General features: G+C 35.4%; 1 protein-coding gene across 5 annotated transcripts in view; it reads right to left on the bottom strand.

Annotated features, from left to right (window-relative positions):
* The window catches only part of UBR2 (ubiquitin protein ligase E3 component n-recognin 2), a 101,811-nt gene that overhangs the window by 25,640 nt on the left and 48,956 nt on the right, over positions 1–27,215 (bottom strand). For 2 of the 5 annotated variants that reach the window (XM_043907478.1, XM_043907480.1), the window contains exons 10-29: positions 27,102–27,190; positions 25,901–25,999; positions 20,323–20,486; positions 20,134–20,233; positions 18,598–18,726; positions 15,935–16,118; positions 13,679–13,740; positions 12,607–12,717; positions 11,817–11,882; positions 10,103–10,225; positions 9,892–9,955; positions 8,621–8,745; positions 6,691–6,743; positions 5,123–5,225; positions 4,034–4,082; positions 3,471–3,625; positions 1,548–1,650; positions 946–1,055; positions 759–839; positions 289–467 (exon numbers count right to left, since the gene is read on the bottom strand). In XM_043907478.1, the coding sequence (XP_043763413.1) occupies positions 289–467; positions 759–839; positions 946–1,055; positions 1,548–1,650; positions 3,471–3,625; positions 4,034–4,082; positions 5,123–5,225; positions 6,691–6,743; positions 8,621–8,745; positions 9,892–9,955; positions 10,103–10,225; positions 11,817–11,882; positions 12,607–12,717; positions 13,679–13,740; positions 15,935–16,118; positions 18,598–18,726; positions 20,134–20,233; positions 20,323–20,486; positions 25,901–25,999; positions 27,102–27,190 (2,149 nt within the window). Of the gene's footprint in view, positions 1–288; positions 468–758; positions 840–945; positions 1,056–1,547; positions 1,651–3,470; positions 3,626–4,033; positions 4,083–5,122; positions 5,226–6,690; positions 6,744–8,620; positions 8,746–9,891; positions 9,956–10,102; positions 10,226–11,816; positions 11,883–12,606; positions 12,718–13,678; positions 13,741–15,934; positions 16,119–18,597; positions 18,727–20,133; positions 20,234–20,322; positions 20,487–20,671; positions 20,815–25,900; positions 26,000–26,069; positions 26,169–27,101; positions 27,191–27,215 lie in introns of those variants that run through there. The other 3 variants (XM_043907479.1, XR_006341990.1, XM_043907481.1) reach the window with 3 other exon arrangements.

Genomic DNA, 27,215 nt, shown 5'->3' with positions numbered 1-27,215 from the left:
AAAGAATCTCCCTGCCTTGCAAGAGACACAGGAGATGTGGGTTTGATCCCTAGGTTGGGAAGATTCCCTGGAGAAGGAAATGGCGACCCACTCCAGTATTCTTGCCTGGAGAATCCCATGGAGAGAGGAGTCTGGCGGGCTACAGTCCATGGAGTCACAGAGTCAGACACAACTGAAGCGACTTAGCACACACACATGCATGCAAAAAGAAAAAAAAAACCAAACCAAACATCTTCCTCAATTGAGAACCACTGGTCAAGCGTTTCAAAACTTGTGCTTAATTTTTACCCATTATCAAGTACAGCAGAGACAGAAGAATCCAGTTCTGATGTCTGCTGAAAGAGTTCTTTGTTCTCATCAATAAAGTGCCGCTGCATCTCAGACATCTGAGCCATGATCTTTTCTCTGCGCAATCTGGCAATCTCGGCTTTTCTCTTCCTCTCAGCTTTGTCTTTGTCTCTCGAACTCTGAAATTACACTTCATTTAATTAGACCACTAGAGGCTAAAGGCACATTTTTCCCCCAAAGGAGAAATATTTTTATTGTAAATACTAGATTTTTAATCAACTTAACATGCTAAAGAAAAAAAAAAAAGGCAGTCCAAAAGATTGCTACAAAAATAAACAAATAGTGCCACAATTTCTTTGCATTTACATGTTTGTGAATAATATCAACTACCAACTTACTGCAGATAAATTTAATTGCTTAAAGTGAGCTTGCCACATCTTTTCAGTATTACCACATTTTACATCTTATACCTCTTCCATTATGGTTCCTTCTGTCTCTGCCACAGGACTGGTGGATGAACTCTCCCTTAACTTCTTAATAGCATTAAAAGTCTATGAAAAAAAGTATCAGTTACTCTGAAGCTACGAAACATTCTAAAATTTAAAGATAAACATTTAATATTTTTCACAAAAAGCAGAGTGATGTAGGAAACTTTACCTTTAATATCCACCTAATCATATCTTTGTGGACTTCGAGGTAGGGAGCATTCTGCAGTGTTTCCAGCATAGCTAGTATACTAGGTGAGTTGTTTGGAGCCTCACCAGGTTCTAAGGTAGAAGAAAAAACGGGCATGTGAGCATCAGTTAAGACTTCATAGTGCTTACTACCAGGCACAAGAAGATAAAATGAAATTGCTTATAATACTGGCCCATCATTCGATTACAGCTCTTTTAGAAATTTTCAATACTTCTCAAAAGGTGACATATTTGTGTTTCACAAACAAGCTGTTAACAACTAGAACACTTTCATCATTCAAAAACTGACGTCTTATACCATATGATTATTTTAAGATAGCCTCTAGCAAAATTCAATAAAAACCCAGCTGAAAGGTCTACCTGAGATTTTACAAGTCTAGGAAAATGAATTAGATCTGATAAGTACACAGGCTCTGATAAAATACACAGGTAAATACAGATAATGTCAGAAATCTGGATTCAATATAATCTACTTAAAACCTGTATAATCAAATAAAACAGGTTATATTACACTTAAAAAATGACTGATATGCTGAGTTAGTTTAATAAAAGTTGTATACATACTCGATATCTTCTGCGTGAAGGTAAATGTTATGACATGCTCCTCCATGACATTCTCTAAATGCTGTTTTTCTTCTTGTAGTGCCATTCCAATTAAATGTAATACCTAAAATACAAGTACATAATTTTGTAAGAAATAACAAAAAAGAATCAACTACTGAAAAAAGAGAAATCAAACTATTAAAGCTTAAGTATAGTAAAAAATAATTCAAAGTACTAATTTTTATTAAATCCAACTCTAAAGTTCATTTTCTAATAAAGAATTCCCAGCAAGGAAACAAAAATTTCTATTTCAGCTAGGAAGAAAATTCAATTGCAAATTCTTAAGGTAAGTTAAAATTACTAACAGCTGTGACTAGCGAGTCATATAATTTTCAGTTTTATTCCATCCCTACACTACAGTCTTAAAAACCACTGATTCTAAGGATCAGTGGTCAAATAATTAGACTTGAAAGCATCAATCATGTAATTATCTAATCTATAATACTAGTTTAGTTTTTCTAAGGACTAAAAATCATCTCAGAAAGAGACATACTTTTATCTCTAATGCCACATCATTTATAAAGATGTTCAGCATACCTGATGAAAAATTCATTGCTAGACTTCTAAGAATATAATGACACTGAATCTGTCTCATCTTTATTGTTCTTTACCCTGCTCCCCAGTTTTTGAGGGAGATACGTGTGTGGTGTCTCCGTATCTTTCCCTATACATAGGGCTGCTGTGATTGTCAAAACACTTGGAAGAACATTAGCGTGAACGACACAAAGCCAAGGTATACAGATGATAAATCATGTTCATTCCTCTTCTCCATTTTCCCACAACTCTTTTGCTCATATAATACTGATCGTCTCCAGTATACCACAACTCCATGCTTTTACATTTTATTATTTTTAATTTTTGTAATCTCATTTTATTTTTTAGTTTAAACTTTTTATTATTGGGGTATAGCCAATTAATACTGTGACAGTTTCAGGTGAACAGTGAAGGGACCCAGCCATACACACACGTATCCATTCTCCCCCAAAATGCCCTCCCATCCAGCCATGAGGGAAGTATACATATACAAATATCTTAGCCAGTGAGATACTTGAAGCTGCTGAGACAACGGGAAATAGCTTTGAAGGAAGGCTCACCTTCATCTGAATTCTGGCTTCACTGCTTTGAAGCTACATGCCTTTAGGGAGTTCCTCTGAGCCTAACTTCATCATTTTTAAAATGGGAAAAAACATTAGCTTTCCTCTAGAGTTTTGAGGGTTACCAGTACAGTACATAAAAGTGCCTGGCAAGAATAGGCTAATTCTATTAACTGAGTATTAGTATTATCTTACTTTCTAGTTGAGTAACATGGACCAGTTAATTGACTCTCACTGAAACTTGCCTTCTTCATCTATACAGAAGAAAAACTATCTACTATCTACATAGGAGTACTATGTGAATTTAATGAGATGATAATTTATGAATGACTTAGATTAAAGCTATAAAGTAAAATACAAAGGTTCTGAACTTGCCACTAATTAGCTATAGGACCGTAAGTCCCTGACTTTCAATTTCTTCAATTGCAAAATATAAGTATTAATGAACTCACAAGTTTTTAAAGAGAATTAAGTAAAAAACAAATGCACAGATAACACATTATACAAATATCAGACTACTGCATAAACAAAGACAGATCAGGACCAGTCAGTGAGAGGCAGATCTGCCAACAAGAGCCGGGTAATCACAACCACGTGGTGTAAAAACATCTGCCAAGCTCTCCTTTTTATCCTCAGACACAAAAACACAAACAAAATACTTCATTTCAAAGTAAGATAACACTACATTTTAACCTAAGTGTCCCATGTACAGATATTGAAAGAGTATTTTGTACTTTGGTTTTTACTACAAAACCACTGAAATATAAATAATACATGTCTTCAAACTTACCCTTTGCAGCATGGACTCAGACCAGATGTGTCCACTATGTTCTACAGTCCACTGCAGTACTGTCCTCATGATTAACAACATGACATCTGACTGCAAAATGTTAACCAGACTTGCAAACAGAGGACAGAATGGGGGCAAAACTGGAGGTGGAAGTGCTGAAAATAAAGATATTATTGGCTCCTTTTGTAGAACACACTTTAAATCAAACCAAACCAAACAACCTATGATAGCCTTCAAAGAATATTTTCATCCTAAAGCTATATTTTACCTTCTCGGGTCAGTTAAATGAATAAAAGTAGCTCCATAAATAGCAGTAGTACAAAAGAAGGTCTTTCTTTTCCCTAGAAATGTCTGAAGATCTGAGATAAAACCATTAACTCAGAGGTGACTCAGTACAAGAATATGTTTATATTAGCCTATATATTAGCCCTTTAAATGTTCATTCATTCAGAAAGCTTACATTTACATCTTTCACTTCACTAGGGATTATTATCATAGTCTATAGAAAACAACCTTTAACAATTAAGAGACTGACATGAAATTTTGGGAAAGATTAAAAATACCTGTATCTTCTTTATTTTGTCTTTTCAATTTCCGTTGAGCTTCCTCTGCCTAATGAAAATGAAGTAATTTGGACAGAGAATAAGTAATATGAAACAATTTAATATCCAAAACTACTGATATAAGTTAATCTTTGTCATACTAACTTCTGATTTTAGGAAATTTCTATCCTTAATTTTGTCATCACTCTGAAATTGATTTCCAGGTTAATTTCCCCTTACACTAAGAGAATTCCCCAAGTGGATTCTTTCTTGGTTTAAAATGCAGGGGAAACATGTATCAACCAAAGTAAAAAAATTATTTAGGTTTGAGCTCTATCTCATGCATCAAAAATGAATAAACACTGCTATATATAAAACAGATAACCAACAAGGACCTACTACATAGCACAGGGAACTATATTCAATATTTTATAATAACCTATAAGGGAAAAGTATCTGGAAAACTATATATATATATAAGCTCTCTCTCTCTATATATATAAACTATATATATATAAAAACTACACATATATATATAAAGATTGAATCACTGTATTGTATACCTGAAACTAACATAACATTGTAAATCGACTATACTTCAAAAAAAAAATAAACTAGTAAACAAAAGCTTCATGTTTAAGTTTTGTTTAATGCCATTTATTCAAAACTTATTTTTAAGAGTAAACTGCTAAAAGGCAAAATTTAACTAGTTAAATTCCATAAGTCACCATGGGAAAGCACAATGTTAGCACTAGCAATTCTGAAATGAGAGTGAAACAAGTTAACTGATTACCATACAGGTTGATGATCTGTCACCAAAAGCCAATAAAATACATACAATTAGATATGTGTCGGTACGTGTATAATTATATAGATCTCTTTTATGTACACACAAAATACTAAGGGGAAAACCCCATATGTTAAATGGTGGTATTATAGGTCATCTGTACTTTCTTCTTTATACCTTTCCATATTTTCCAAATTTTCTACAATAAAAATGTGTCCTTTTTCAATCTGTGTGAAAAGCAGTACAAGTTGTTTAGGAAAAAACAAAAACAAAAAAATTCCAAGCAACCCCTTCCCAATATACTTTTTAATTTTCCCAATTACCTTGGACTGCTCTGCCCTTGAAAAGTGATAGAAATACAAATTGAACTCTTTGGCACACTCTGGTTTCAGTTCATACATGCCTCGTCCTGTTAATCCAGGTTTCCTTTGGGGAAGAAAAAATTCTTAAATCTCATATTCTGGACTTCCCTTGTGGTCCAGTGGTTAAGAATCCGCCTGCCAATGCATGGGACATGGGTTTGATCCCTGATCTGGGCAACTAAGTTTGTGTGCTGTTACTACTGAAGCCACGTCCTAGAGCCTGTGCTTCACAAGAAAAGCTACCACAGTGAGAAGCCTGTATACCTAGAGAGAGCCCATGCATAGCAATGAAGACCCAGGGCAGCCAAAAATAAATAAACAATTAATTAATTACAAAATCTCATACACTGCTAATGAGTATAAGCTGGAACTACTTTCTGTGGATTAATTTGGTAATCTATATCCAAAGCTTTATGTGCATCCATTTTATCTAGCATGTCCACTATGGATTTATTCTAACTGGACACGGGAACATGATGATCACTGTAGTGACAACAATTTGAGGTCTAACAATAAGGGACAGGTAACACACATTATGCTATCTTCAGACAATTGAAAACTATTAAAAGTGATGCTAACTTCTATATTTTGACATGTAAACATGTCTATGAAAAGTTCTACCACGTGAAAAAAGCAAGTGTAATCTGGGTTGAGAGAATTTTTTAAAAATCATTTACTTTATTTATATTTATTTTGGCTGTGCTGGGTCTTTATTGTTACATGGGCTTTCTCCATTTGCAGACAGCGGGGGCTACTCTTAGTTGCGGTGTGCAGGCTTACTGCAGAGGTTTCTCTTGTTGCAGAACAGCGGCTCTAGGTGCATGGGCTTCAGCAGCTGCTGCACTTGGGCTCTAGATCACAGGCTCAGTAGTTGTGGCACACAGGCTTAGCTGTTCCATGGCATGTGGGATCTTCTTTGATTAGGGATTGAACCCAGGTCTCCTGCATTGGTAGGTGGATTCTTTACCACTGAGTCACCTGGGAAGCCCCTGAGAATCTCTTTTATAGTTATTTTGATACTTCCCCTAAAAACATGTATTGTTTTAAAATCAACAGAAATAAAGACACTGTCATTGAAGTGAGGAGCAAAGAAAAAGCAGGATTAAGAAACTGCCTCAACAACCTTAAGGGGATAAACTAGTTTATTGATTGGGTGACACACAGGACACCAAAGAAAGCATTATTTAGAGGCTGATCACAGCTCAGGCGGCACATTCAAATGGAAACAAAGGAAGAGTAACGCATTTACTTAAGACCAGGTTAATTTCAGCTATTTGAAACTATCAGCTATGAACACCTATTTTGAATACAATGAAAATTCTCATATATCTACTTTAAGCTGCTAAGCACAGGGCTAGATCATAAAAGGGAAATGTCAGTGAGAAATCTAGTTCAGAATTACATGTCTGAAAATGGCTGTCACTCTCTGAAAACAACAATTTTATTCTTACTTTCACCAAAGGAAATACTCTAAGAAAAATTAATGCATAAAATAAAATCAAATGTGAAAAAATAGAAAATAAACTCACTTGAAATGTGCAACTGCTTCAATCACACTCTCCATGCCAGTCTCTTTGTTCTCCTAAAGGTACAGGAAATAAATGTGTTTCATGTTAATAACAGTATCTGCTAGCAGTCTGAGCACTGTGCTTTTATCTCATTAAGCTTCATAGAGCAACTGTATAAAGTGAATACACTACTATCTCAGTTTCTACAGATTCCATAGGATTTCCATAGGAAACACGATTAATATGCAGTTGGGGAAATTTACTTGGTAAGCTAACATTCATTCAGACTGATACAATTAAAAACAAGTCATCATATGAAATCAAGGTGACAGCTTTCAAAAGGAATGAAATAAAAACACAAAGTATACATAACATTTAAACAAAATTTATATCTTTGTAATATTTTCTGAAATAGCTACACTAATTTCTTATCTATCTTCATTAAAACACCATTTTCCAAATCATATCTTATTTGTGACAAGATGTTAACAGGAATTGTGTGGAAAAAAAGAATTCTCTGGTCAAAAATGTTTGGTAGATATAGATGCCATCACTCTGTACAGGGTATTTGCATTTTAAAATGCTTTTTAAATTTTATTTCTTTCTATTCTAACATCTAAGTGAAACTATAACTGTTCCCTCATTTTCTGCATTAAAAAGTACCTGCATACATAACTAGAAATGGAAATGGCAAAAGCAGCCCATTAACAGAGACCTAAAAAAAAAGTACATGTAATTTTTATTCTTAATAGATATTTAGTGATATTAAAAATTATTATTTTTTTAGGTGTGATAACTGGCAAATGCACAGGTTTTTTCTAAAAGCTTGTATCTTTTGGATCAACCTTGGCACTCCTGACATTTGGACTAGATAGGTCTTTATTGTGGGAGCCTATCCTGTACTGTAGGATGTTTACAGTATCCTGGCCTCTGTTGAATGGACGCCAGGAACACACACACTCAGGCCTGAGTAGTGACACTGTCAAATGGTCCCCTCCCGGGGCGGGAGGTGCCAAAATTATCCCTGGTTGAGAACCACTATTTTAGATATATACAATTCTATTTATAGATGAAATGGTAAATCTGGTATTCTCCACAAAATAACCCAGTGAGGGTGTAGGGATTAGTGGTTAGAGTAGAAATAAGACTGGTCATCTGGTGAAACTGGTGATGGGTTCATTATACTATGTTCTCCATTCCTATAAATGTTTGAAGTTTTTTAAGTTTGAAATAAGACAATGTTTAAGTATTACAACGCCACAAGTAAAGGTTTAAATCCTCGAAGAATGAAAATTAAGGTTCAGAGTTCTAATCTATGGTTCAAACATGGGAAAACATTTTGAAAAATCTTTCCCAACTGTAATCGGGGTTTCTAAAAAGCCCAGGGCTGAAAAATAGGTGGTAGAGGACCTTAAGATTCTAGCAGGAAAAATAGCTACAACTGATCTACGAATGCCCACATGAATGTTAATTTACATTCACTAAAATGAGAGGAATGGCTTAGGAGGGTCTTTGGATGCTTTAGAAGGAAAAAACTCTAGCAAACTTTAGTTTATTCAACATAGTTGAGTAGGTATTTCTAGGTTATAAAGTGTTATCTCTACCCATCACAACTTTGTACTAAACACCCTATCAACAATCCTTCTTTAATGGATATGTAAATTCAGTTCTAAGGAACACGTTTTGTTTTATTCAGTAGCCTTATCTCCTTCAAGGCTTCACTATAAAGGATTCTATTTCTTTGCTGCTTTCCACTCCTAGTACCTAGTATTTTCTTTTTCTGTTTACTTCTAACAAGAGTGACTAGAGTTATACATGTGCTAGCACCATAGTTTTTACAATTGTGGAAAAGGTATACTAGACGGACAGTTAAAGGTTTAAATATTTCCATATATTTATGGAAGGGTTTATGGAAGGATTTCCATATGTTTTTTAAAATGTAGGTACTTACATCTTCAGGTAAAGACTTAACCAATTCACTATGAGCCATAGGTTTGATGCTCAACTGATGGATAATCTCTCGTTTAATCTCATCTGTAGCATTAACCTGTCCAACTCCAGGACTAAATCTCTCTCCTGTCAACAATGAATAAGTACATATACACACACTTAACAATCATAATATTTATAAGCAATACATATTTATAATTCATGCAACACAATATATTTTTCTTTCTTTACAATGGGAAAGCAATGACTGGTCAGGCAATAAAGCAGGATGAGAATAGCTCTCAATCATTTTTTCTGAGCCTCTGACACAACAGGGGAGTGTAGTCTTCAGCCACAGAGAGAGAATTCTGGTTGCTGTTTTCAAAGAATGAGATCAGCAGGTGGGAAGAGACTAGAAACAGCAGCTGTACCAGCAGCCTACGAAACTGCTTTCAAGTCATCTGCCATGTGGTAGGAGGAAGGGACAGTCCTCCTTTGCACTTTGATCTAGTGGCAAATAAGGTATCACCTTCTGAGATCTCCTTCTTTGGTATTACATCCTGACAGTAGCCAGGATTCTCTGCTCCAGGGCTGTTGAGAGTCTGAAACAGTATGGGAGGAGGGAGAAAGTAAAGCACACAGTAGGAAAGATGGAGGTGACAGGACCGAAAATATAGACAGTGAGAACACTCACACACCACAAAGCCATGGAGAGAAACACAGCTAAGATATAAAGTAACAGTAAATAGCTCCTAAATATCCTATTCTTGTTTGCTAAATTCTCCTGTCCCCTGCTTTATTCCTAACTCACAATCTTCCAGTTTATCCTGCGTTAGCAGTTGTCCTCTCCCCTTCTTCCAAAGCACTGGAGTGCTGTTACTCATCATTACAGTAACCAGAGGGGAAAATAAAAATATATACTCTAATCTCCTTCCCCTAAAACTGAGTAACTGCTCAAACAGAAGAAACAGTTTAGATTCTAAACTATTTGCTACCACAAAAGTCAATACAGGACTTCCCTGGTGATCCAGTGGTTAAGAATCCACCTGCTAACGCAGGGGACGTGGGTTCAATTCCTAGCCTGGGAAGATTCCACGTGTTGTGGGGCAACTAAGCCCGTGTGCTACAACCACTGTGCTCTGCAACAAGAGAAGCCACTGCAATAAGAAGCCCGTGCACCTCAACTAGAGAAAGCCCATGCACAGCAACAAAGACCCAGCATAGTCAAAAATACATAAAAAAAAATTTTAAAGTCAATACAATACATAAATGTTTCAAAATATCCAAACTTACCAACAAGCATTATAATGAGGTATAGCATTTCTTCTATTAGAGTGTTGTTCTGCTGAACTAAATCCTGAAACCATCGGGGGCAATGGAAGAGAGCAAGTTCAGAGATAAGAATAAGAATCATCTGTATTACCTCAGATGATTAAAATAACCAAAAAGAATGAAAGGCGCATCTCTAACGATTGTGTTGTGGTCTCATAAGGCATGCTCTTACCTTATGGGCAGTCTCAGAACCAATTTTCTTCCCATAATCTGGGGTACTGAAAATCTGATAAAGTTCAAAGCGGCTAAGCATTATCATCAGGAAATGATTTGGATCCATCATGGAGACACCTGTCTTTTTTTAAAATGTATGAAAGAAAGGAAAAAAGGAAGGTCAAAAGGGCTACTAAGCAATTAGTGAGACATATTTTGGTTTGCACAAGAGAAAGCAGCTTACTCGTTCATCAATTCCAATAAAAGATGAGGACTCATTTAGCCCCAGTCCTTACTTGTGATAGCTACAAGTGTGGACAGGAATCTGTGCTGGCAAAACAAAACAAAACATGCCCTGAACCCACATATCATAATAACATGGACTATATGTTCTCTTCACTTTAAATGCTTTGCATTAGTTGTATCCCAATAAATTCAGTTCAAGGTTTTATGTCAGTGTTGTCACTCTCAGGGGTAAGACTCTGAGAGAAATGTGGTATAGCAATAAAACTTTCAGTATTTTTTTTTAAATGCCTATCATATTAAACTCTTATCAAGAACTCAAACTAATTTTTAGTAATAAATGCTATACTAAGTGAAACGCTGGCTTGTAAATATTAGTTTTAATTCTCCTATAATTCCATTTGTACAGATTCTCAATCAACTTGAATTTTAATTTTTTTGAACCAATAATTTTTTGAAATTTACATTTTGTAACTTATTCTGTAATTTCTAAATCCACTCAGCAATAATATGGAAACACTACTTTGTGACAGGCACCGTGCTAGGTAAATGGACATAAAAAGGACCAAGAGAGTTGTCACAGTTTAGTGCAGAGGAAGGAAAGCAAACAGGCAAGCACAATCCAGAGTTATGAATGCTCTGGTGGGGATAAGTAGCATGCTATGGGCCCTCCCCAAAAGGACACACAGCCACGTTTTAGTATGCCAGCTTTCTGGAGAAAGTGATACTAAACTAAACATGAAGATATGCAGGAAGACAAGACAGGTAGCAAACAGAAAAGGAAGAGGGTGGGGGGTACAACCTAGGTAAGGAAAGACATAAATGTACAAATTTTAAGACTTAATGGACTATATCACAAGTTCAGGGAGTTTTTAACATAGTTAAGTACTGAAGGCCTTGAAAATCAGCTTGAGGCATTTGGGGCTTTATAATCAGAGGACAGTGAAGCAAGTATGGCTTTCAGATTTCTAACCCTAATAACTGTATAAATTGTTGAACAATTCACCAAGGTAAAGAAACACTGAAGATAGGAAGAAGGTATGGAGGACACAGGATTTATTTTGAATATGTGAAATACGAGATGTGTTCAGGAAACCAGATGGAAATGTTCAATCAGTTATTTTAGCCATATGAATTTGGAGCTTAGTAGATAAGGGCTAGGTGGCTTCTTTGGTAGCTCAGTGGTAAAGAATCTGCCTGTAATGCAGGAGATGCAGGTTTGATCCCTGGGCTGGGAAGATCTCTGGAGAAGGAAACAACAGCCCACTCCAGTGTTCTTGCCTGAGAAATACCATGAACAGAGGAGCCTGGCGGGCTACAGACCATGGGGTCGCAAAAGAGTCGGATGCAACTTAGCGACTAAACAAAAACAGATAAGGGGTAGATTGAAGTTACAGATTTGAGAGTGGTCCTAAGTGTCTGGGTCCGGTGAAAATAATAAAAAGAAAAACTCCCCCAAACCTTTAAATTTAATGCTTTTAATTCATTACCTGAAGCATTACTATATCCTTATCAAACATTTCACGTCTACATTTCACATTGTGGTAGTAATAAATCTAAAAAAAAAAAAAACACAAGTAATTATATTGGGTAAACAGGTTTTTATTTGTGCAGTTTTCTCCTCTCCCCACTCACCAAAAGAGCACATGGCTTTTGTGCATGTGAGTATGTGAACATGCAAACACGCACATACAATGTGGTTTCCCCAGCAGTGAATGCTATCTTAATAGAGATTAATTAATTAGAAATTTCCAGATTATAGTATGGAAACTCTATGGAACTTTATGGTTCACATTTTGCAGCCAACTTTCTGGGTCTCCTAATAAAGTTCTTTCAATGAGATTTATAGCTATCAAAAGTAGAGAAAAATCCTATACCATGTCTTGGGGAGGTTTAAAAATTAAAACCTCAATTTCAGAGCTATACTAACAGCACTTTTATCTTTTAACCCAATTTTATAATTAAAGCAGGTGAAATCTTGATTTTTTCATTACATTTTAAAAAACAGCAAACTTTGTTCTAAAAATGACTTCAAGTGAAAATTAAGTTCATTTCTACTTTTGATATTGTTTCTTAATAAAATATGAATAAAAGCTCTAAGAAACTTTTGGTTTAACATTACATCTATCTTGTCAAACAGTTTTTAATAAAACATTTTTAAGGTTCATTTCCAGTGGCCATTCAATAGTTTCAATATAGATGACTTTCGATGACTATTATAACCTCCACAGAAACTAAAGAATGGACTGAAAACTCTTCACAGAATTAAAAACCACTCACCTGGTTTACGAGGGAGAAACCATTTCTTCTCCACATTCCTGCATGTACTTGGGCACATAAAACAAGACATCTAAGAGGGTGTTCTATCAACATGGGTGGGCTAAGTTCACTCTGTGTATACAAAAAAACCACAAAAATCTCAACTCTATAAAGAAGACTGGTTTAGAGATGGAGACTTTATATAAAGTACAAATCAAAATTATTTTAAGGTATGTCTGTGTGCTAGTTAATTTTATGCGTCAACTTGGCTGGACCATGGTACCCAATTTTTGATTACCACCAGTCTAGATGTCGCTGTGAAGGCATTTTTTAGATGTGACTAGTATTTAAATCAGTACACTTTATGAGTAAAGCACATTACTCTCCATGATATTGGTGGGCCTTTTCCAATAAGCTAGAAGGCCTTAAAAGAAAAGACTGAGGTTTCCCCAAGGATGAAGAAATTCTGCTTCCAGCCTGCCTTTGGATTTCAGACTATAAGATCAACTCTTAATCCACCAGGTTGCCAGGTTTATTTCAGACTTGCCAAATCCCTTGACTATGTGAGCCAAATCCCTACAAGAAATTAATCTGTCTTTTCCTGTATACACACACATATACAAACACACACTCAGGTATACTATGTAATGATTTGATATTTGCGGTTTGATTCCTGGGTCGGAAGATCCGCTAGAGAAGGGACAGGCTACCCACTTCAGTATTCTTGTGCTTCCCTTGTGGCTCAGCTGGTAAAGAATCCGCCTGCAATGCAGGAGACCTGGGATCAATCCCTCAGTTGGGATGAGCCCCTGGAGAAGGGAAAGGCTATACCCACTCCAGTATTCTAGCCTGGAGAATTCCATGGACTGTATAGTCCGTGGGGTCGCAAAGAGTCAGATATGACTGAGCGACTTTCACTTTTTCGTAATTATGAAATGATCACCATGGTAAGTCTAGTAACCATCTGTCCCCATACAAAGTTATTACAATATTACTCAGCATATTCCTTATGCTGGATATTATATTCTCATAACTTATTATCTAACTGGAGGTCTGTAATAGATATTTACTTTTAAATGTTCGCACTACTTACTAGAGGTAGGAGCTCTGGAAATTTATATGCCACTTCACTTTTACTTAACAACGCATGCAAACCTGCATGGAAAACAAAGATAAAAGTATTTCTATAGGTGAAAGTCATTTAGATTTAAAAATAAAAATACCCTAAGTATTTGCTCAACTTTATATCTAATTCCCTTTCTGTGTTTCTTTGGAAACCTATCATATTACACATTAAGATACAAAATGAATTGCATCCATAAAAGAAGCTTTACAACTGTTATTTTCATGAACCTCTGTATTAAAGCCATGCTTAGAACCAGAGTCTTAATTACATGTACCAACATACACTGATTAAATTTTACAAAAGTAAATGTTAAAAGTGCAAACATAGCAAATGCAGCTATGAACTATCAAAGCAATTTCTGTGTTAAACCAATTTTAAGGGTCATAATCGACTGGATCATGAAGTTTGTTCCATTTAAAGTACAATACCAAGAGATCCTCCTGGCAACTGAACAGAGACACTGGCCATGGAATTCAAGGTCTGCACTGATTCTGACCTCAGAATTCAGTTCCTCAGAACTTCCAGTTTAGGATCAAAGCCTCTTTCGTCCCTAATTGCAAAGGGCCTTTCATAGCTCAACTTTAGTTAATTCTGCTAGCTAAGAATTGTCCTATTTATGTTGCTGTCTAAACAGAGAATGCTTTTTACAGTCTCATTGACAGATGTAGGCCGCCTGGTCAAGCCTGGTCTGAAGCTTTCCTTATCCAAGAACACCTGTACTGAGAATCCCGTTCTAACAATGTGCACTCAGCCTCCAAGTTGTTCCTGAGCTGCTCTGTGTATGCTTGCTTGGCTCTCCAGTTAGATTATAAGCGTTCAGGCCAAGGTTTGCCAAACACAGGAAGATAAAATGCTCAAAATATTAGAAGACTGAGGGGGGTAAATACCTCGGCAAAATTAGTACATTTTTAGAGTACTGACTGTTTTCCCTGTGGATAATTATCAGCATTAGCTTCCACTCAGATTTTCAAAGGGCAGAAAAGATCAGTAGCTGAGTTGGAGACCCACTTTCCTGCATTCTAGTTGAACACTATGCCACACCACCATGCCATCACTTGCCTGTACTGAAGATCAATAGTTCAGCATGCAAGTATCAATACTTATGAAAACAAAACTGGGCATGAACAAGTTATAGGAAAAAGAGATTTCTGCCTACAATCACAATTTCATTCCAGGTACTTTTTATTGTTCTACTTGTACTATTTAAATTCACATGTCTAAGTTCAATCTTAAATCACCACAATTTCAATAAGAATCTAAAAAAATTGTTGGAATGCTAACATCTATTGGCAAGATAATGTGGTAATGCACAGAAAAATGAAAAAAAAAAAAAAAAAAAAAAGGCTTCAGAAATGACAGAGGGATTGTTACTATTTATCCCATAGACATTAAAAGGATAATAAAGGAATTTTATGAACAACTCCATGTCCACATATTTGATAACTCAGATGAAATGGACCAATTTCTTGAAAAACACAAACCACCAAAACTCACACAAGGAGATACAGATAATAGGAACTGCTAAAGAAACTGAATCAATGATTAATTACCTACCAAAAAAGGGAAAGTATCAGCTCCATACGATTTTACTGGTGAATTATACCGAACATTTAAGGAAGAAAAGATGCCAATTCTCCAGTTTCTTACACTTACACACACACACAAACTACTTTCATATTATTAAGTTACTGAGCCACATACTTAATCTACATTGCAAGTTCTGCAATGAATGAAAATATTTACCTTGATAACTTTACTTTTCTACTGAGTTAAAAATCGAACTAAAGGGAACAGTATGTGAACAGGTTAAGAACTATGCACTCAAGAAATGTGGAAGGAACTTACGATGTCTACAGAGACAGTTGAATGCATATGCAGAGTTTCTGGCTGCCGTGAGGTAGCAGCTTCAAATAGTCGAGCATGTATAAACAGTGTGTAAATCAGCTACTTACAATTAAAAAAAACTATCAACCCAATTTCGAACTCATTTCAACCTGATGATTAAAAAATTTATCAATAAGAAACTGCTTAGAGAGAGAGGAAGTCTAGGGTGTTTTCAATTTTTTTTTTTGGGTGTTTTTAATTTATTAACAATCACTTAAGTGATAGACCGAACAAGAACACTTTCAAAATAAAGCATTGTAGGTATTCAGTAAATACTAACCACAAGCAAAGATTCAAAAGACAATTTCAGGGTTCTCTTTTTAGGGAAAAATGTTTTACCTGCAAGTAAGCGAGAAACTGGGAGGTGAATGCTAACTTTTTCTTTGGAAACACAGTATCTGATAGTTTCCACTGAATGTCCACAAATGCTTAATGTAACTGGCTGTTCACCATCCGTAAAACCACCATGACACTGCGTCAATACAGCAAGGCATTTCTTGTAAGCTTCTATTAATACTTTTTCCTATAAAAAAGGATTTTATGTTAAGTTTCTACAATATTAAACAAGAATCTCAAATTCAATGATGAATATTTACCTCAAATATCAATATGGGCAAACTCAATCTTCCCCTCGCAACTTGCTCCCTCTATCCAACGCCCTGTCTCAGGGAACATCTCTATAGAGCTGTAGAAATCTAGAAGTCATTCTAATATACTCCTTTCCCTCATTCCCCATTTTTTTCTTTAAATTGAGGCATAGTTGATGTACATTAGTTAGAAGTGTACAATATAGTGATTCAAAATTTTTATAAATTATATTCCATTTAGTTATTATAAAATATTGACTATATTCTTTGTGTTGTACAATATATTCTTATAGCTTATTTATTTTACACACAGTGGTTTGTACCTCTTAATCTCTCCTATTTTGTCCCTCCTGGTCTTCTTTCTTTCCATTGGTAATCACTCTATACCTTTGAGTCTGTTTCTGTTTTATTTTTTAGATTCCACACGTAAGTGATTATAGGATTTGTCTTTCTGACTTATTTCACTAAGCATAATACCCTCCAGGGTCCATCAATGTTGTTGCTAATGCAAAATTTCATTCTTTTCATGGCTGAGTAATATTCCATTACACCTACCCATCCATCTACATATTCTTTAGCCACTCATCTATTGGACACTGTATCCTGGCAATTGTGCTGCTATGAACAAATAATGCTGCTGTGAACACTGTAAGTCTTAGTCACTCAGTCAAGTCCAACTCTTTGTGAGTGGATTGTAGCCTCCCAGGCTCATTGGCGAGCATGTATTTCTTCAAATTAGCGTTTCTTTATTCTTAGGTAAATACCCAGGAGCGGGATTGCTGGATTTTATGGTGGCTCTACTTTTAGTTTTTTGAAGAACCTCCATATTGTTTTCCACTGGGGCTACAACAATTCATATTCACACTAACAGGTGTACAGGTTTCCTTTTCTCCACATCCTCGCTAACATGTGTTATATGTGGGCTCTGTGATGACAACTATTCTGACAGATGTGAAGTGACAGCTCACTGTGATTTGATTTGCATTTCTCTTATGATTAGCAGTGTTCAGCATCTTTTCATGTGCCTACTGGTCATCTGTATGTCTACTTTGGAAAAATGTCCATTCAGGTCTTCTGCCCATTTTTTAATTGGGCTGTTTTTTTAATATTGAGCTGTATGGGATGTTTATGTATTTTGGATAATAATCCCATATTGGTCATCTCATTGGCAAATATTTTCTCCTCCTCAGTAGGTTGTCTCTCTGTTTTGTTGATGGTTTGCTTTGCTGTGTGGAAGCTTTTAAGTTTAATTAGGTTCCATTTGTTTATTCTTTTGTTTCCTTTGCCTTAGGAAATACATCCAAAAAATTATTACTAAGATTTATGTCAAAGAGTGTTCTATGCTTTCTTCTAGGAGCTTTATGGTTTCCAGTCCTACATTTAGGTCTTAATCCAATTTGAGTTTATTCTTTTATATGGTGTGAGGAAATGTTCTAATTTCATTCTTTTACATGCAGCCGTCCAGTTTTCCCAGCATTACTTACTGAAAAAGATCACCTTCTTTCCACGGCATATTGTCTCCTTTGTTGTGGATTAATTGACCATAATTGTGTGGGTTTATTTCTGGGCTCTATTTTCCTCATTCCCCATTGTGCAATCTATTACCAAGCTAGCAACTGCATCTAAAATGCTCTCAAACTTGACCACTGATATCTCCAGTCACTTAAAGGAAAGCCAATGTGCCTCCACTGAACTTCCTGCTTCTACTCTTGCCCTCCTCCATCCGTTATCCACACAGAGTAACTTTCAAAAACATGTAAACTGGATCATGTCTGTCACTTTTCTGCTTGGGAGTCTCAAATGGCATCCACTTCAGTCAGAATAAAATTCAAACTTTTGAATATGGCCCTGCAAAGTTATGTCTTTGACCTCTGCTCCAACTACAGCCTCTCACAGCTTCTGGAACAACCATACTCCTCTTCATCAGAGAGCATGATACAGCTTTTGCTCAGTCAGGAATATTCTTTACTCTGATCAGTTAACTCTGACACATAGTTTAGATCTCATGGAAGCCTTCTCTGATCTCCCAACTTACACCTCTCCTCTAGATTTTATAGCCAAAGGAGGCCAACATAGTTTAAAGACACAGGACAAATGTACTAATAGTAAAATTTCATTTTGGGGTAAATTTATAAACTTTTTATACACTCAAAATCTTGATAGGATTATGGGGGGAAAAAAGGAAGATAGCAACATAAGAGAAAAGAGTGTGGATTATATCTCCCTCTATTTTCTCATTTATCTAAGGCTTTAGGGTTGTAACTTTTATGGAATGTATAGGTGAAAGAGGAAAATATGCTATTTTATGAGCATATCATTATTATCCCCTCCAAACCACCTCATATTTTACTTAGGAAATTGTTTCTCTGCCCCTCCTCCATTTATCTCCTATCCCTGACCCCAGAACAGACTCACATCTAAAGCACACCAGTCTTGTATCATTGAAATGACATGTGTTAATTTCATTTGTAGTGTGAAGGCTGCTTCCCACTCCGGTTCCATTTCAATATGCTGTCCTACTTGACGTGTAATTGGATCCATTCCCTTAAAAGAAGTGAGAAGATTTTAAATGAATTAAAATTACATTTGTTCTTCTACATAGAAACTTAAGAAATAATGTAGAAGAAATATATACTGATTACAAAAACATACAACAATTTTAACAGGAAGTTTCAAGCAGTATAAGAAGTCCAACTTCTTAAATTACATGTTTATATAACATTCCCTAAACTTTTATAAAGAAAAAAATCCCAGTAAGATACAGAATGAATTACTTTAAAGGCAATCTTCTACATGTTTTAGACAATAAATTTGTACTTCATTGCAACAATCCTTCAAATTCCTTTTCAGTTCTATCATCTATAGAAAAAACTGTCAGAAGAAATTTGACAGGCTTTTAAAATGCTATTGAATTTATAAATATGTTCTATAAAATACTAAAATAAAAATTTTATATTTATTTGTAATTTGCAACTGCAAGTTTTCAGAGTTTGAAGGGAAGCAAAACCAGAAAAAGATAAACAGCTTTTAATACAAAAGAGTATACCTCTTTAGAAACTAGCCTAACTACCCTGGTATAACAGAACTGATTAAATGATGGAAAATATAGGACATTATGAGTATTCAAATTAACCAAGGTAGCTACTGTTTCTATAGGCACAAAGCAAAAAACAGAAGTACTATACTAAATTAAACATCCATTAAACTACCACATAACATGGAACTAGAATATATCCTAAAAAGGACAGGTACTAAAGGAAGCATATGATATTGCTCATATTCTCTGAAATGTTATCTATCTTTTTACAGCCAGGGGAATTCCCTGGCTGTCCAGTGGCTAGGACTTGTGCTCTCATTGCTGAGGTTTGATCCCTGGCTGGGGACTAAAATCCCATAAGCCTCAAGTTGCGGCTAAAAACAAACAAAACAACAACCAAAAAAACTGGTTAACTATACCAGTTAATTAGTTTCTAGATTTTGTTTTGTATACAGAGGTTTCCAAGAAGAAAATTAAATGGGCAGCTGGTGAGGAGCGTTCTATACTCTATCAATATAAATATGACATCCATGAAATAAGAAAGAAATATGGAAACATTAAAAAAACACACAAACATAGCTTCTTAACTGAGTTGACAATACTTCCATTTAAGCATATTCAAAACAAAATAACTTGAAGCCCCCAAAGAAAGAACATTAATGGTAAACAAAAAAATAACCAAATACAAAAGAACAGCAGATGTCAGAACCTGTGCTGGGATCTCATGCATTCTACACCTTTCTAAGAGTTTCCAATTAAGAGGAGCTTCTTGGTCCAAATTGTAGCTATCCAAATTATTCTTTTAAACATGTGCCCAGAAGGAAAAAAATGCAAACAGAAAGATATTTAGATCAGTGAGCCAAAAAGGAAAAAAGTAAACGTTTCCCTTTTGAAATGTATCTATTTATACATACCTGCATACATTTGAGTAATTCCAAAAAGGCATCAAATCCTTCCAGGAACTTCTGCCTCAGACCATCTGACCATTCAGTTGGTTTGCTAATTAACACATACCTGAACAACATAAAAACAGCAATGAGTATATGAATAAACAATGACCTTTTACAAGTTGCAACTTGTTTAATAACTGAACAAAAACTTACTTGAGATCTAAAATAAGACTCTGAACCCTCCTAAACTTAAAGGCTTGTAAAGCAGTATATCGTTCAAACTGAAATCTGCCTTGGACATCTCGATGTCTCAAATGATCCATGAAAGTCTTAATGATAATGGTCATCAGGTTTTCTTCTGTGATAAGCATCCGAGCCTAAGACAAAGTATATCAGAGTACAGGGTAATAAAAAACTACCAGAAAGCTAAAAAAAAAAAAAAAAGTCACCAACACTGGTTAGCTCTTTCAGTTTAGACCTTTTTCAATACAACTATATAATATCATAATATCATAAATGCATTATTGTGTATTTCTAAATAACAATTACTTACTCCAATTGCCACGTGTATGAAGCAACAATTATATCACGGAGAAAGATGCCAGAATGTAAGGAGACAGATCCAAGGCTCATTATTCAAAGACAATTCAGGGTGGGGGATCTGAACCAGGCTGCAAATTTTCCTTAACTGAGACTTTTAGACACCTATAATGGTATGGTATAATTATTCTAGGATCCACAGGCTTATATCACAGATTCTGTAGAATTCAGTATGAAATATGAAACCATATTTCTTTTAAACTTAGTTGAGATTTATTTTTTGTTTCTTTCTATGTATAGATATACATATCCATGTATTTTTGAATAAGCAAATACACTTAAATGATGCAAAAAAGAAGTAAAAAGGTAAGTCTCTTAGCTCCCAAAGTTCCCCTTTCAAAGGCAATGTTTGTTAGCCATTTTCTTACATATACTTCCAGAGGTGGTACGTGTATAACATATACATGTATGCATACATACACATATATATACACATTTATAGTATACATGAATAAGTGTTATTAAGTAGATATAAGTATGGCTATGTAAAATGATCTCTGCCCCCTGCCTCCTGCCCAAAGGATAGCATATTACAAACACTGTTCTGCACTTGGGTTTTTCACCTGATATATTTTGGAGATTATCCCATACCAGTTAACATAAATTCTCTCATTCTTTTTAACTATCCCAACTATTCTCTTCTATCAAACTTTATTAGCCAGGCCCTTTACTGGTGAGCATTTAGGTTTTTCCCAATCTTACGCTATTTATCACAAAAGATACTGTAACAATTATCTACTGTGTACAGCTGCAAGGAGATTCATAAAATAATTTCCTGGAAGTGAATTACTGTGTTAAGGTAATATACATTATAAATTTTGACTGATATCACCAAACTCCAAATTGTCTCCTGAAAGAAGACAAAGATGTCAAAGAAGAAAAGATGCCTAATGTAGAGGTTAAGTGGTAAAGTCATCAGATAAGGAGAAAACCTATTAATGTATAGTTAAACATCCCTTTGAAAAACTGTTAAATCACCATCTCATTGCCAGGACTTAGGCTCCAAGAAGCTCAAAGTCAACAGGATTAATGTATGTTAATTTTCCTAGACAGTAAAGACTATAGTTCAAGTTTGAAGGAGGGGAGGAATTGACAAGTAAAATGATTTTCCTTCTTGTTTGCTGTATTAGTCAATTTTGAGACAATTAAATGAGTATATGCAATTTCACTGACTTAAGAAAAACTTCTAGTCTCAGGGGACAAGCTTTTACCATTTTGCCATCAAGCACATTGTTTGCTTTCAGTTTTTACCTTTTGTTTTGCTATAAGGTACTTTATCAGATTAAAGAAATTCTTTTATTCCTATTTCATTTGCAATGAGGTTTTATTAATTTGTTTTAAATCATGAATTCAGGATAAGCATTTGATATGATCAATTTTCCTCCTTTTTGTCTGTTAATAAGCTCTTTTATGCAAGCTGATTTTGTTTTCAAATGGTATACTACTCTTGCCTTAAAGATATAAAACAAACTTGGTTATGATACATTATCCTTTTCCCATGTTGCTTGATTCTGTCTGCAATTCAATCTGAGTTTTGGTAATAAGATTACAGAGGACATCATTAAATTGTCAAGTATATTCTCTCTCTGTTTTCTAGAAAAAGTTATATAAGACAGGTATTATTTTTTTCTTAAATATTTGGAAGAATTTCCCCGTGTAGCCTTTGGGCCTGGGACTTCCTTGTGAGCAGATTTTTATATTAATTAAAATTCCTATTTCTTGTTTCTCTTGTAATAACTGGTGTTTTTTCTTAGGGATCTGTTCATCTCATCTAGATTTCCAATTATATTAACTGGATCCTAATATTGGCTATTTTGTATTTGAAATCTGTAAGATCTGTAGCTTTTGCAATCCTTTTTAAATTAAAATTTTTTCTATTTTTCTTATTAGACTTTCTAGAGATCTATCTCCCACCAGTTTTGCTTTTCTCAAAGAAAAATTTTTTGTACAATTTGTTTTGTTAATTTGTGTTCTTTACTATTTCCCTTTTTCTTCTTTCTTTAGATAAAAGACAGAAGTAGTTGTACTACAATGGCCTTCAAGATCTGGCATTATCCACCCCCATCACACCCCATCCCCAAACTCAATGACCTCACAGATCATTCTCCTTCTCAGTCACTCTAGCAACACTGGCCTGATTCGGGTTTTTTCTTCTAAAATATCAAGTGCACATTCACCTCAGAACTTTGCACTTGCTATCTTTCTCTGCTGAGGAGACTCTTCCACCAGCTGGGCACATCACTTACTCCGTCACATCTCTGTTCAAACACCATCTCTCCGAGAGGTTTTTTGGAAAAACCCTGTATAAAATATTACCCTTTCACTGCCACTCTCTAACCTTTTAATCTGCTTTCCTACTTTATAGCACTTCTCAACGGCCTTTGATTTGTAAGCAGTATTACATACATGTATCTCCTCCTAGTTAAGATTATAAATTCCATGGGAACAAGGTCTTTTGTCTTTTTTGTTTACTGCTCTACTTATCTCCAGAGTCTCAAACAATGCCTAGTTAATAAAAATTCTAAATAAATATGCTCTGAATTACAAATACTTGTTATTTTCCTAGTGCTTCTAGCTAAAGGAGTCAGGTAAGAAGCAAACATAAAAAATTGAAATATTAGAAAAAACCAAAAATTATTTGCAGATTACTAGAAATTCTAAGGAATTAACACAAAATATTAGAGAAAATGTTAGTAAGAAAACCAGATAGATACAAGATGGATATATAAAAATCAGTAGTTCTTAATATATTAGCCATAATGAGATTAAAATTGTGAGTAATTTATAATAGTGTCAAAAATATAAAACATAAAACGCTTTTAGGACAAATTATGTTCCTAGATGGGGATATTCAATATTGCAAAAATATCAGTTCTTCCCAAATTATCTATACATATTTTTTCAGTCAAAAACTCTAACCTGTTTTTGAAACTGACAAATTTACTTTTGTTTGTTGTTGTTTAGTCATCAAGTCATGTCTGACTCTTTCAAGGCCCCGTGGGCTGCAGCCCACCAGGTTCTCCTGTCCATAGGATTTCCCAGACAAGAACACTGGAGTGGGTCACCATCTCCTCCTCCAGGGGATCTGCCCGACCCAGGGACTGAGCTCACATCTCCTGCACTGCCAAGAGGATTCTTTACCACTGAGCCAGTAGGTTTTCAGTCAAAAACCCTAATGTGTTTGTTTCTCGGTTGTTTTTTGAAATTGACAAAATGATTTTAGTCCTTTAAAAAAAAAGGTCTAAAATAATTAAGAAAATAATTTTTTTCCTTTTTTTCAGTTCAGTTCTTATTTATTTACTTGCATCGGGTTTTTCAGTTGTAGCACATGGGATCTTTAGTTGCTGCATGTGGGATCTAGTTCCCTGAGCAGAGATTGAACCCGGGCACCCTGCAAGGGGCGGCGGGGGGGGGACACACAAAAGTCTTTGCAACTGAACCACAGGCAAGTCCCAAGAAATTTCTTGGCAAGAATAATAAAAGGAGATCTAGAGCTCTATAAAATACTAAAATGGAATATTAAGCTAAAATTATTAGAACTGAGTACTGGCATGGAAATGAACAAAAGGATCAATGCAGGAGAAATGCAGATTTGATTACACATGGGATCATCTCAGAGGCTTCTCAAACTCATCGCTTACTAAATTGAAAGCAACACTTTCCCTCTTTACAAGTTCTACTCATTCTCCAAAACTTCCTATGCAAGTGGCAGAGAAATCTACTTGGTTACAACCAGAAACCCAGGAATCACCTTTACATTTTCCCCTCAAACCCAATAACCAATGACTCACCAAACCCAATATTCCTGAAACCCAAAGTGTGGTTGTTTAGCAGATTTCACTACTTACATCTCTCTCACAACTTTTATACCCTCTGCCACAATCCCTAACAGGCTCCCCACAACCACTACTACCGCAGCAAATTTGTTCTCCAAATTACAAAAAGCTTCATCTTTAAAAATCACAAATGTGATGATGTAAGTGCCACTTCAAACTCTTCAATGCCTTCCAATGCTCTTAAGATGAAAATCAAAATCCTTCATTTGGACCAAAATATCTCATTAGTGGGTAAATAGACTTCAGATAGCTTCAACTGTGCTAGAATACACCCTTGAATATAAAAGTATCTGAGGATAAAACAGTCATTAAAAAAAGAAGCTGGAACAGACACCTTATTAATAAAATAAGTGTAGAATACTCATAGCTCCATACAGTTAGGCCCTTGCCTATGTTTCTGGTCTCATTTTATTCCATGTTCAAGGATGTTCGACTGCACTTCTTTCCTTCTATTCCCCTTATAGGAACGTCCCTACTTCAGGGTTTTCTCAAGTGCTGGTTCCTCTGAATGGGTTTTCCTTCATGAGCCTGCATAAAGCTACACAGAATCCTCTTCCAAACTGTGGGAAAAGGTCAGACCTTTTTACTATTCTCTCAGAACAACCAAATTCTTCAGAGTTTTTACTATAGCTTTAATTAACCATTTATGTGAGTCTTTCCCTCTACAGTAAGTTTCATGAAGGCAAAGACTATGTCTGTTTTTGTTCACCATTTCATTCCCAAAACACAGAACTAAATAAACAATAGGTGCTCAAAGTTTTGTTAAATGAATCAAATATTAATTATTCAATATTACAAAAACATAAGGACGCCTGCTGGAACAACTAGTGAAACTTAGTACAAGATCATGGAATCATCATGATTCAATTCCCTTAGTAATCCCTTGCCTTAGGGTGGAAAAGGAGGCTTCTCCAAAATGTGAGATTATATACAATAGGCTGTTTCTTCCTTCCTGTCTTTCTTTTTTTGGCCACACTGCGTCCTTTGTGGGATCCTAGTTCCCCAACCAGGGATTGAACCCAGGAGCCGGCAGTGAAAGCACCGAGTTCTGACCACTGGACAGTCTAGGAATTCACACAAAATGTTGTTTAACTAATGAGTTTAATTAACTTGTCAGTTCAAAATCTCAAGGAAGTACTATGAGAAAGTACAGATTAAGTTCAAATTAACTTTCCCCCTCCAGATTACATATTCAAAGTTATATCTTCTGGTATAGAAGGCATCCAAAGTCGTATCACCCATTAATAAAATATTTTTCTATTCAGAAATATACAGATCTCAGTTCACTATTATTTTAAGGCTTTACTCCTTCTAGTGGAAAACAAGAAAGTTCTTCTTAGTCTTTTAGTACTTACAAGTGAAGGGACTGTGAAAATCTGAACCGAGAAGTCTGCGATTGAAAACTCTCTGTCGTGGTCATCTGTCACATAATCACTCTGCAAACGCTCATAGTTCTATTAAGAAGGCAAAAAAAGGCAAGGAGTGCCAGCTATCAGTGACAAAGAAGAGGCAAGCACTACTCACCAGAGTAGGTGCGGTGAAGAACTGGACAGACAGAGCAGTCACGGACACTGCTCGCTCGTGATCATCCTCCATAAAATCTCTCTGCAACTGCTGGTAATTCTAAACAACAAGGGGGAGATTCACCTCTAATCCACAATGACCAAATGTTTAAGGATTATAATGAAAAATCAGTGCTGGAGGAGTCAATAAGATGTGCTATGAGAACAACTGGAATGATTTCTACCAACAACCAATATACTAATCTGTAAACACACTGATTCACTATGCAATCTTCTTGAGCACCATGGCAGTTTATGAGCTCAAACAGGAGTAACAGCTATTAAAATCCTGGGCTGTTATTGTGCACAGATGAGCTCAATCACAGTAGCTTTACATTGTCTCTGATGAAATCAGACTTCCATTACTTCTGGATGGCTATCACAGTCACCTGGTGGCTCTTTCAAAGTACACATGCTTGGACCCTATTCTTGGTGAATCTGCTTCAGCAGGTTTGAGAATGGAAAATACAAACATGTATATTTTGAAAGAGCTCCTCAAATGATTCTCATATGTTTCCTTTGTTAATAATCCCTAACTCAGGTGAATAAAAATAACCAAGCAGTTAGCTTAAGGAAAAAGAGCAAAATTCAATGGTATCAACAACCTATAGTTCATGATTTTTAAATCACATCCATATACACATGTCATTTCAACTAAGATTATCTTTTCCTACACAAAATTTAATAGGAATATCGTAATTCAGAATGGCGTAGGTTTAAAGTTTCCATTTATCACTTCATTTCATATACACTGCATAGATGGATATTTATATTATCATGGCAGGTTATAAACGTGAAAAACCTCACTGCTAGACTTTTATTCTATTGATAAAAGATAAAAAGATACTTTATGAAGTTTCTTAGAATGTAAAAATCAACATAATGACACATTACTATCAGCTACTAATTTTACAAATGCTGGATATAATCATGGACTACAGCTATTCTGTATATAACCTATTTTATTACTCTTCAAAAGTGAGAAACTACTTACCTTTGCAAATCGAACAGCAAACAGTTTCTTGTATTTCAAATCCATAAGTAGACTGCTCATGAACAACTGATGATACACACTCCTAGCACCTTTTACAAAAAGAGCAGATATAAC

The sequence above is a fragment of the Cervus elaphus genome, chromosome 7 (genome assembly GCF_910594005.1).
Source record: "Cervus elaphus chromosome 7, mCerEla1.1, whole genome shotgun sequence".
Taxonomy (NCBI): Eukaryota; Metazoa; Chordata; class Mammalia; order Artiodactyla; family Cervidae; genus Cervus; species Cervus elaphus.
Note: the sequence above shows the minus strand (reverse complement) of the source record. Positions and strands in the feature narration are given on the sequence as shown.